Raw genomic sequence first — 12,976 nt, forward strand, 5'->3', positions numbered from 1 at the left:
TGAAGTTCTTAATCCAGTAGAGTTTGCTTATTTATCAATGTCTTTTTTTTTTTTTAAAGATTTTATTTATTTATTTGACAGAGACAGAGACAGCCAGCAAGAGAGGGAACACGCAGGGGGAGTGGGAGAGGAAGAAGCAGGCTCATAGTGGAGGAGCCTGATGTGGGGCTCGATCCCACAACGCCGGGATCACGCCCTGAGCCGAAGGCAGACGCTTAACCGCTGTGCCACCCAGGCGCCCCTATTTATCAATGTCTTTATTAGCAATGGATACCCACTATGCAGTGACTATATTCAATGCAAAATATATGAGTTATTCTAAAACATACATATTTATTTTGACTCTATAAGTATTATTTAGTATGTTTCTGCTTTCAGCTTAGCACTGCTTGATTCTGCAACACTAATTTTTTTTTTTAAATATTCTGAAATGGGGAATTGAGTTGGAAAATCAGATAAGGAAAATCTTTTACTCCGTGTTAGACTGTTGGTAAGATTTCAAATAGCACAGTAATAACACACCAAAATGAGGTGACTTTACATAATACTGCATATCAGATACTTTCTATAATAAATTAAGAAGAACCCTATGTCAATTTCAGAGATATATAATAACAGTTCTGGCTTCCTATACCCACGACAGAAAAATTATGCTTGCTAACTTCAATTATGTTTTGAATCAACATGATTTTCTCAGTTTCATAACATTCTGATATAAAACAGGCCATATGATTAAAAGAACTGACATAGCAGATTACTATGAAGCCATGTAAATAGAAAATCACAAGTTTAGCTGCCAACCAAATAGATATTTGGATAATTTCTAAGCTACCTTATTTAACAGAAGCAAATGTATTCCACTGTGATGGGAAAGTCCACACTGACATTGTATCAGTGTGTTACCCGGCACACACATGTCACATTGCTCTCAGCTTAGTGTTTTTTTTGGTTTTTTTTTTTTTTTTTTTTTTAGGTTACCTTCCAGAAGGTCATCCTCATCTATGCCCTTGACAATCTTGGATTTGTAGTCTCGGAAAAACATGTACTTTAGCAGTCTTCTAAGCTTTTTCTGTTAAAAATATGAAATAAGAAATCTTATACATTACATTCACTTTGCTGATCACAGAATACTATGATAACTAAATTTAATAAACTTGTATTCTAGGATCCCAGGGAAAAGTACAGCAATTCTTAGAATACTATGGAATAAAAGATGTTATCGTATTAAACATAAAAGCTAAAATACAGGCATTTTTAAAAGCACTTTCCATTTGTAAGTATCCAAACGCTCCGCAATTACAGTAATTGCTTTATTTATTTATTTTTTGGTCTAATAAAAAGTTTTAAATTCTTTCTGAAGATTGTGATAAATATCACACTCTCCATACTAAGATAATTACAGTGATTTATAAACATCTAGACAAGAATTTTGTAACAACTGCTTTAAAAAGCCAAGCAAATTTCCTTTTCGTTGTTTTTTATTCTCTGGAAATCTTTTTTTTTTTTATATAAAGAGTTGGTTTATGTCTTATATTTCTGAAAACATTCTATAATCTGAGATATATGCTTTAATGAGACTCAAAGCTGATGAATGATAGTTGGGTCTCAATGGTTTTCTCTAGGTTTATTAGAAGATCATAATACTGTTTAACTTTAAAGGTAACTGATAATATTTTGTAATTTGTTGTGTGCTTACATTTAGGCTGTATTATAACTGGTTCCTGACCTTCAGGTTTAAGATTCCTAATTATGGCTGAAATATAGTGTATTTCACAACGCTCTTTTACACGCATCTTATTTGATTAACCCTGAAATACAGACAAATACAATCCTCTCCTTTTTATATACAGGGAAAACAGGTTAAAAATAGTCTTACGACTAGAGCTTAGCGGGGCCTCCAAGTATAATGAAGTCACCAAATCCTGCATATTTGTACTCTTTACTCTTCTCTGAATTCTGCCTTCCTATCCACTTCCAGAGCCATCATGCCCAGCACATTTTGCCTTGATTACCGAACCAGCATCTTGGCTGGTTCCTGTGCATCTGGTGCATTCTACACACAACTGCGTGAGTCTCAGACACCTCCATTTCAATAAATCCTTCAGCCTCTTTTCTAATCACACAACTTCGAAATTCTGCTTCTTCAACTAAATCATATAGATTTCCTAAACCAGATTATAGCTTCTTGATAGTGAAGACATTTCTTTTCTCTTCCTTTATATTCCTCATATGATTGAAGAGTTAATGGAGTAAGAATTTATACTATTTACTAGTAGACTGGTCATGGTATGGTTTGTAGGTCTCTGAATCTTACCATATGAGGAAGAGAAAATACTTGATCTAAGTTTAGTCAACCTTCAGTCAATCAGAATTAAAAGATTTCACGGATATAAAGTAACTGGATATTGGAAAGGATGTTAACAAGGCTATCCAAAAGGTCGATGGGATGTCTTCTGATTTGGAAAAAAAAAAAGAAAGCCACAAGCACGCAAAAATGGTGGAAAAGGAATGGGTATGTGTAATGAAAAGGCCCGGAAAAAACAAAGAAGAAGTGAAAGATGGACCATCAGAAACCAAGCACTGCCTGCTCATTTGGGATAGCAGCTACCATAACACATGGTGGTTACTCTGCTAATTTTTGTACATGTAACTTTAAATGACACTGTCATTAAAAATATTATAAAACATTATAAAATATTTTCAACTAGCTACTCGTGGGAGATAGGACAAAATTAGACAGGTAAATACCAGCTTAAATATTTTAATTACCAGAGTTCAAAGAGTAAGAAAGGTAGACCTTTACCATAAAAACTCTAGACATTATATTTATGCCACTGAAAGACTCATTTTGATTGACTGTTTTCCTATACACCACTGTCACAGAATAAACCTTGAAAGAAACCCTAGGAAAGCCTGTAATCTTCTGTAAAATTAGAAGAAAAATAAATATGCCATTCAGTTCTATCTCACTTATCTGAACAAAGCACACGATTGATATGTAATGAATATTATGGAAGAATAAGTGAGAATTAGTTGGCAGCATAGTTCTACGCCAGTGCCATGGCCCTTGTAAAACAAATATCACTTCCTTGCAGTAAACCATTTTTTGCAAACTATGAAGACTAAGACATCAGTTTAATAGTTGTATTCCAATTTGAAAGCTATATAACAAGGACACAGTTCCTCAAATAAGTGTAATTAAACACCAAACATGGCATGTTAATATAATGAAATTGTTTTATATTACCTTATCTTTGCGCATCAAAAACAGGAGGTCTTCGGCAGAGATTACCCTTGCTCCCCGAAGCTGAGAAATTTCAGCGGCTTGCTGTAACTAACAACAAAGAGAACTTAGGGTCTTTTTCCCTCAATAATCTAAATTAAATATACTACAGTCGTGATGTCTCATGAGAGATAAATATACTAAGAGTTAAAAACCTTTGGGAATAATCTTGCAATCACATTACTGCTTTTAAAAGCGAAATGTCTTATGTTTTAAAGTAAAAAAAAAATGCAATTAAATTAACTTATAAGCCCACCTGTAACTGATACAATAAACAGAAATCCCTGATTTCTTTCATGCAAAAGAAAAATCATGTGCAGCTTCCAGAAATGCATTAATGCACCTGAAAATAATTTTATGAAATTTTATCCTCATATCCATGTGAGCAATGGTTTCACTCAGTATCACTAGTTGAATAAGTATATTATTAATCTGAGCTCCCATGCTGGTATGATTTGAAATAGGCCCATTCAGAACTTTAAAAGATCAACAAAAACAGTAGCTGTTTCTAATATCCAAAGGAAAAAAAATAGTTTTAGTTTTGGCAAGTCTTCAGTGGGCAAAGGATTCAGTCCATAAATCATAATACTGGACTGCATTAATTTCTTTCCACACTAATCACATGCACACAAAAAGTTAACTGTATCTGGAATGCACAACACAAAACATACTGCATGAAAAGTTAGATTCCCCCTGAAATGTTCATCTGGGCCCTTATATCTACAAAGTTGAGAGTTTTCTGGAATTCAGAAGTCCTAGAAACACAATCTTACTTGAAAATGACCTGGAAAATAAAAGAATGTGAAAAATGATAGTTCTATTTTTTGGCAAAGGCAAAATCGGTTTCTTATTTTGATTAGTTGGAAGGAACATAAAATACGTCCAGATGAAAAAAATAAAGATGCTGGGGAAAACACTACAAATATGTGCCTGTAACTTCTTCCAAATTTGATCAAACCATGGTGATTGCACCACACCATCTCTAGCCAATGTTATAAAAATATTTACATATAAAGGCTGTTCCTAAATGCATTCTTCTTTGAAAGGAATAAATCTAATATATTCCTGAGAACTGATCTTTAAAAAGTGACATACTGTTATCTTAACAATTATAAGGAATCAAATAGTGCATTTGTACTAAAGAAAATCTGCTCGAATGTTTAAGCGATTTTGCTAAGTAAGCTTCAAACCTTGTCTAAATACACAGACTACAAAATAGACTATGAACTCCCCTATGTGTCAGCCTTACCACTGAATTTCCTGGATACTGGTGGTTGGTATATAAACATAATTCTACCTAAATATAGAAATTTAAATTTAACTGTGAGCCATTTAAAAAGAAATCTTGGGGAAAGGTTTTAAAAAGATGATGTATCTACTCAGAAACTAGAAGTTTTAAGCAGGAAAAATCTGAACATATTTTTCTAAAAACTGGAAGAGTGTCAGGGAAATATGTGTACACATGTTTTTTCAAATAAAAACATTTCTATCACAGTATAAAATACACACAATCAGTGTGGAGAAGAATACGGGCTCAGTATCCATTTAAATGCATAGATGTATATAGAGAACATACGGGGAACCAGAAGGCAGCCCTGTCAAGTAACTTTGTATTTTATTTCACAAAGGATGGTGAGGACTTGACAACTGTAGAGTACTATACAGACAGAAGTAATTTCACCTATGTTAAGAAAGGGTCATTCTGAAGTATATATCCCGAAAGAGTTTTTCCAATTAATCGTTTATCCATACTACATATCGATAAATTATCTCTATTTATAATCCTCTTCAAAAATGTCAGTTTATAAACACATTAACCAGGCAAAAAAACCCAGAAAATGTAAAATAAAGACAAGGAAGAGTTAGACATTTTAAAACACCTTTGAAAACCAGTATATGTAAGGAGGGCACGTATTGCATGGTGCACTGGGTGTTATACGTAACCAATGAATCATTGAACTTTACATCAAAAACCAGGGATGTACTGTATGGTGACTAACATAATATGATAATAATAATAAAAAAGAAAACCAGTATATGACTACCACAGGGATCTGGAATTCAAGTCATGGTATGTGGTCATAATTAGCAGCCAAAATTTGACTTCAGTTTTCATCTATCTGATGCACTAATTTCCTTCATCTTACTTTACGCACTTACTTAGCACTGGCACTGCTAGAATTCTCCTAATATGCCCTGGACTTTCAAGAAGTGATTCCTTGGGACTGAACGGGATCACTGTGTCACTTCACCAAACCTCTCTGCCTTGATATGCCTCATGCTCCAAAATTACCTCTCCCAAACTCTGACCTCTTCTCTACAAAGTGCGGCGAGCAATCTTGTCAGCTAATTACAGTGATCACACTGTAAAAGTGTGTCTTATGCACTGGTTTCCTTCTAGAAATTTTTCTCCATGCCTACCAGAAAGAAAAGAGAGACTCCCCCTTTAACAATATAAAGCTTAAAAAGCTTAAAAAACAGGCTAGCAGCTTGTCAGTCCAGTTCCACAGAATGCTGAGCTCAGAATTGGTGTCTCTAATGTGAAAGCAATTCTAGAGTCAGGAAACCCAAATCACAAAATATTCCTAACAACTTAGTGTTAAAAAAAATTGATTCTATATTCTAAGAAATTCCTCAATTTCTTAGTCTTTGAAACTAAATGCACGTTGTACTTACTTCATTACTCACTGTTGCAAGTTAAATATTTCTGTTAGTAATTAGAATAACATGAAATAATGGTACATTTCACAATTTATTTATAATGAAATTTATTTATAATGAAAGTAGTATACATTTAATTGTGATATAAAAATGCAAGAAAATAATGGAGCACAAAAATACTTTAGAGCAATCACTAGTAGAATGAGTACACGAACTTAATTTTCTTAACTATATGGATAAAGGTATGGTAACAGGAACCTTAAGATATCTGTTAGCAACTTAATAAAATATTGTGCTACATTATTATTTCACCACAATAGCAACTCATGTACAGCATGTTTTTTTCTGATAATTTTTTAAGTTCAAAGTAAACAAAAAATAATATACTTGTAACAACTGTTTAAAAGACAAAAAATTCCCTTTGCATATTAACACTCATCATGTCTGCATTTTGAAGTATTTTATGACCCTTTTCTGGAAGTTAAGTATAAAAAGGTGCTTTCTACTTCCACAGTATTCATCCTAATCTACGCTTGTGGGGTTATTTGCTTACTGGTTTCAAAATTTCAGTGTCTCCAAATTGGGATGCAATCCAGATTTAAGTGCTAAAACGATCTTGCTCAAATAAAATGCTTGTAATTCTTGCTCCAGGATCTATGAGAAGTCACTATTATCTAACTTCAATGTGGTCTTTAAAGCCTGACTGACTCACAGATTTTCACTATTACTTCATTCTCATTATATTTCTTTTTCTCATATAATTCTACATTTAAACTCCAATAATTTCAATTGTATTTTCACACTTCTGTGCATTTGTATGATTAATTTTATGTGTCAACTTGATTGGGTCACAAAGAGCTCAGACATTTGGTCAAACATTATCCTGGGTGTGACTGTGAGGGTATTTTTGGATGAAATTAATATGTAAATAGGTAGAATAAGTAGACTGCCCTCTCTAACGTGGGTGGGCCTCAACCTATCAGCTGAGGAACTGAATAGAATATTATCACCTCACACCTAACAGAATAGCTAAAATCAGCAACACAAGAAACAACAGGTGTTGGCCAGGATATGGAGAAAGGGGAATCCTCTTGCACTGTTGGTGGGCATGCAAATTGGTGTGGTTCTCTGGAAAACAGTACGGAGGTTCTTCAAAAAGTTAAACATAGAACTATCCTATGATCTAGCAATTGCACTACTAGGTATTTCACCAAAGAATACAAAAATACTGATTCAAAGGGATGCACCCCGAAGTTTATAGCAGCATTATCTACAATAACCAAATTATGGAAACAGCCCAAGTGTGCACTGACTGATGAGTGGACAAAGAAGATGTGGTATATATACACAACGGGACATTGCTCAGCCATAAATAACAATGAAATCTTGCCATTTGCAATGACACGGATGGAGCTAGATAGTATTATGCTAAGTGAAATGAGCCAGTCAGAGAAAGACAAACACCACATGATTTCACTCATACGCTGAAGTTAATAAAGAAAACAAACAAGCAAATCAGGAAATAGACTCTTAACTACAGAGAAGAAACCTGATGGTTACCAGAGGGGAGGTGGATGGGGGGATAGGTGAAATAGGAGATGGGGATTAAGGAGGGACTTGCTGTGATGAGAACTGGGTGATGTATGGAAGGGTTGGATCACTATATTGTACACCTGAAACTAATATTACACTGTATGTTAACTAACTGGAACTTAAAAACTTAAACCATAAATGCCAAATAAAAGGGAATGGAATGCTTTCTGTCTACCTTGAAATGGAACATTGGTCTTTTCTAGCCTTCTCACTTGGTAAAACATCTCCTGTTTTCCAGGCTGGACTCAGGCTGGAATTACATTGCACCTCTCCTGGGTCTCCAGCTTGCCAACTACAGAACTTGGGACTCCTCAGCCTCCATAATCATGGGAACCAATTCCTTACTATCTATCTACCTACCATCTTTCTATCCATCCATCAATCCACACACAACCACACTCTTCATTGGTTCTGTTTTTCTGGAGAGCCCTAATATAGAACTATACTCAAATTACGAGAAATTCTCAATTCTTCGTGGGATGCGGCACATTCTTCTTTAAAATAGAGGTTTTAAAATAATTTTATAAAAGAAAAATAAATCTGATTATCTTCATACAATAGTGTTTGTTACCTAACCTAGGTATGAAACTCATATGCTCAGTTTATAATATGTTAATTATACTTGTGTTTCTTCTTTATCTTCCTCAGTTATTTAACACTCTCATTTCCCAACTACATTTTGAATAATATTTCTAGGTCCAGGACCACCATTCCCCAACAGGCAGTTTAGAAATGTTTGTCAAATGTTAGCAATCCATTTCCCCTTGACAACTGTCAGTTTTCTTGTCTTTGATATAAATGAATTGGGCTAGATGAAGTCAATAAACTCTGCATTTGTCTGGGACCCACATAAATTCAGCAGAGAGATTCCTCTAAAGTTCCAAAATATCTTAAAAGTACAGCAAAATTAATTTTACAATTATTAACATCCTGAAAATATTCCATTTTAACCACACTTCTGTTGTACCTCTTTCCTTTGGGTTTTAATAAATCCCTGGATCTTACCTTTTTGAGGATACATAGTAAATAAATAAATAGTAAAAGGCAAGAGTTGTTGAAAGCAAGGTTACGAAAAGCTGTATTATGAAAAGCTAGGTTGTCCCCTGGCCTAAGATTTGTTTGTCTGTCTTTCTATCCATTGGTCTATCACTCACTATTTACCAGGTCAGACTCTAGGTCAGACAATGAAGGGACGGCTCTACTTACAACTGTACTTCTCAGCCACCTATCCTCTCTGAACCTCCATGTTGTGACTGAAAGCAGCAGCAGTTCGGAAATCTGGATTCCAAGTCTAGCTCTACTACTCACATATTCACGTAAGCGTGGGATCAGATACATCAATAACTTTCCTAGATTTGTCTGTTTATAAACATATATATATTTCCATTTGAAATGGATAACCAATGATTTTAATGACTATTAGGAGAGTTAATAATCTTATCAGTAACAATAGCTACCATTTATTGAGTACCTAATTTGTACCAGGCACTGTACTGTGTGTTATATATAATTCAATTAATCATTTTTAAAATGTAAGTGAAAATATATACATTAAAGTCAAACAATACTCTAAGTTTTATAGTGACAGACAGGACCACCTTACCACACTTCTTTCCAGTGATTCTGCTTCATGAAGCAACTATTTTCAACTTGTTTAGCTTGTTCTGCTGTTACTCACCTCCATATTTGAAATATGCTTATAATATGTTTGTTTTCTTTATTTCTTAGCTTTAAATACTGTCAATTATTACTATGGAAGATAAAGAAGACTTAATGTTCTCAGATGCCTCTCATTTAACCATCTCCTTCCTCCCCTCTTGATCTTACCTATAAAATATAATTTAAAAAATTAATATCCAGTGTTTATATTTTTAGATCATGTAAACACTATTACAGCTTGGCTACTATGAACAAATTTCTTTTTACAATTTTTAAAAACATTTTTCTTGTAGTTAATAAGTTCCTTGACTTGTTTCTTTGCTTATTTTTTTGTGAACCTAACACTGTTTCATCCCAAACTCTCTGAGAGATTTAAAACATATAGGGATTTCTTTCAGTTTCATTGTTTTTGTTTTCTCTCAGAGACATTTCATCTGGTGTCCTCCAACTCTTCAACTATTCCTTTTGGATGCTTAATTTCTTGATCCTGTTTCTTGCTCTTTCTTAGTTTACTTCCTTATTTTGGTAGTTTTTAAATTCTTGAGCATAGATGTAATAGCTGTTTTAAAAACCCCTATCTGCTAATATCAACACTGGGTCACCTTGGAGCCTTCATTTTGTCTTTTCTCTGGGGTATGAGTCATGTTTGCCTGTTACTTCATATTTTAAGGAATGTGGAATTTTGTCTGAGATATTGTGAATGATACCTTATAAGGACTCTGGATTCTGTTATGTTCCTCTAAAGAATACTGATTTTTTTTTTTCAACAGGCAGAATGAAAACTACAAAACTAGAATGAGCTCAGACTGCAATACCTTTCTTCTTCCTTCAGTGGGGGGGGCTGTAGCTGAAGAATACTGCTAGTTTCCTGAGAAGGGTTTATGGAAATAAAGTTTTAAAGATCTAGTATTCTGAAAATTCATTTAAGCCACCCTCATATTTAGTTGGTAAACTGAATATGGAATTTGAGATTAAAAATCATTTCCCTCAGAATTTTAAAGGCATTGCTCCACTGTCTTCTAACTTAAAATGTTGCTGTTGAGAAGTTAGTTATTGTTGTTGTTGTTTTTATTCTTAAGCTTTGATTTTTTCATCCTCCTCAGAAAAACTTTGTGTTGTTCTGTTCATATGTGAAATTCTGAAATTTCATGGTGCTGTGCCTTGGCGAGGGTCTTTCTTCATTTATTTTCTTGGTACTCAGGAGGATACTGTAACCCATATATTTCTGTCCTTCATGTCTGGTAAATTTTCTTGTATCACTCTGAAAATTTCTTCCTGTTTTCTGGGTTCTTTTAAAACGTCTATTAATTGAATGCGGGTAGTCTTTGTGCCTAGAATCTCTAATACCAGAGTTCATTTTACTCAACCCCTCCAGAGAGAAAGTCTACACTATTTTGCCAAATAGATAAAGGATAGACTGCCTATATGGTTTTGATAGGGACTGGGATAAAATTACTTCTTTAGACTTTCTACAAATCTTCCTGCTTTTCAACCAACCCAAGACTTCTTTCTTCAGAGGTACCTTCAATCCTGATTTTTTCCAGGTTCCAAGGTTTCATTTTTCTCAGAATTTTTAAACTTTTGGCATTTCTATCCACCGTTAAGTTTCCACGATTTTTTTTTTGACATATCTCATCTGTTATTTAATCTCCCATTTTGTCTTTGTAGGTTTATGCCTCTTTAAATTATTTTTTTGTTGTTTAGTGTGGTTTCAGAACGGCTGGAGATAAGCACATGTATCACCCATGTTTAAGCAGAAACTGATACTCCTTCTTTTAATGTTAATATTTACTGAATGTACTATCCTATGCTTCTTGTCGTCTATATATTATCTCATTTAACCCTTATGAAAAACCTATGAGAGATGTTCATGTACAAAAAACTGGTACTAAATAATAAATGCTTAACATCAAGCCATTTATCTTTCTCTCCAAGATTAATTTCTCATTCAGAATACAGGAAGGTATGATCTTTATTTTTTTTAATATTTTATTTATTTATTCAACAGAGATAGAGACAGCCAGCGAGAGAGGGAACACAAGCAGGGGGAGTGGGAGAGGAAGAAGCAGGCTCACAGCAGAAGAGCCTGATGTGGGGCTCGATCCCATAACGCCGGGATCACGCCCTGAGCCGAAGGCAGACGCTTAACTGCTGTGCCACCCAGGCGCCCCAGGAAGGTATGATCTTTAAATCAAGTCTTACATTGCATAGAAAAGACTAACCACAAAAACATTTATTTGCCTTTCAAAACATTNGTATAATCTTTAAATCAAGTCTTACATTGCATAGAAAAGACTAACCACAAAAACATTTATTTGCCTTTCAAAACATTTTCATTACTGGCAATGAAATGGTCGCCAAAATAAAAATGGTTTGGATCAAAACATCCAAGCCAGTTGCTTCATGCAGATATAGCTTAAGGACTGAGCACTAGCAAGTGTTTGAAAGGGAATGGATTTGTAACTAAATACAGTTAACATTCAGGATACTATAAATGTAAGATATATGACTTCGTATTTTCCTATCATATGATCTCCTTATTCTTTGTTGGTGACTGGCCTTCCACTGTCTTAGACATCTGAAATATAAACAAGTATATAAATTGATAAAAGATGTGCCTAACTTTTTAGAGTTTCATTTTAACTCCTCTTTTTAGAATAGTAAGTCAAACACAGTTAAGTCAAGTTTTTAAAAAATATGATAAAGCTATAATTATCAGTATCTCATGACTCAAAGAACTCATTTTTATTTATATACGTATTTTAAAGAATTACCAAGCCACAATCAATATAAGCCTGCAAAGTTTTAAAAATGTCCAATAAACAATGGCAGCATTTATTGTATAAGAACAGCAAACTTGACAAGGAACTAGTTCTTTGGTTACTCTTATTTAAATATGAAATTAGGAGAACAACAACCATGTGAAAGTCTTTTAAACTATTTTGCATAGAAGTTATTCATAAGCAACTTTTAAGTCTAAACACATCAAGCTTTGCAAGTAAGCAAAAGAATATGTTGGAAACTTTTTAAAGTTGAAATTAAAGTAATAAACTAGGTTATAGTTTAAATAGTATACTATTCTGGATTATACCTTAACTACCATACTAAACTGCATAATAGTTTAAATACTATACTATTAACTAACTATAGTTAGTTAATTTAAAATTTAATTATTTACTACTTAACTATTAAAACTAGAATACTATTTAACTGCTTCAACCAGTATACAGAAACAGAGAAGGAGGCAAACCATAAGAGACTCTTAACTATAGGGAACAAACTGAGGGTTGCTGGTGGGGAGGCTGGTGGGGAGATGGGGTAACTAGGTGATGTGCATCAAGGAGGGCAATTACATCAATTGCGCTGACTGTTACATGCAACTGATGAATCACTAAATTCTACTCCTGAAACTAATAATATATGTTAACTAATTTGAATTAAATATAAAAATTTAAAAAATAAACTAAAATACATTAAAATTGTAGAAAGATGGTAGGTCTTGACTTTGCTCTACATTCTACATAGCTATTGTTCAGTTACTCAATAACTCAGAATGATACAGTGTAAAGGTCTAAGGGTGTATATTTTATTTGCATTTCTTAAAATTTTAAAAGCATAAACATTTTGATAGATTACAAAATGTGTACTTTTCTTGCCTACAATTAAAAATGACTCTTTTTTTCTCTGCTCATTTCATGGCATCTCTGTACTTCCCTCCATATTTCCTTCTGTTCCCAGTCTTCTATAAAGGTGCCCACTCAAAGAGTTGTGGCTATTAAT

General features: G+C 33.8%; 1 protein-coding gene across 3 annotated transcripts in view; it reads right to left on the minus strand.

Moving 5' to 3' along the window:
* SUPT3H (SPT3 homolog, SAGA and STAGA complex component) overlaps positions 1–12,976 on the minus strand; it is a 548,006-nt gene that overhangs the window by 160,195 nt on the left and 374,835 nt on the right. For all 3 annotated transcript variants that reach the window (XM_034648176.1, XM_034648177.1, XM_034648178.1), the window contains exons 4-5: positions 3,248–3,334; positions 979–1,069 (exon numbers count right to left, since the gene is read on the minus strand). In XM_034648176.1, coding sequence (XP_034504067.1) covers positions 979–1,069; positions 3,248–3,334 — 178 coding nt within the window. The remainder of the gene's footprint in view (positions 1–978; positions 1,070–3,247; positions 3,335–12,976) is intronic.

Source organism: Ailuropoda melanoleuca, chromosome 19, assembly GCF_002007445.2.
Source record: "Ailuropoda melanoleuca isolate Jingjing chromosome 19, ASM200744v2, whole genome shotgun sequence".
Taxonomy (NCBI): Eukaryota; Metazoa; Chordata; class Mammalia; order Carnivora; family Ursidae; genus Ailuropoda; species Ailuropoda melanoleuca.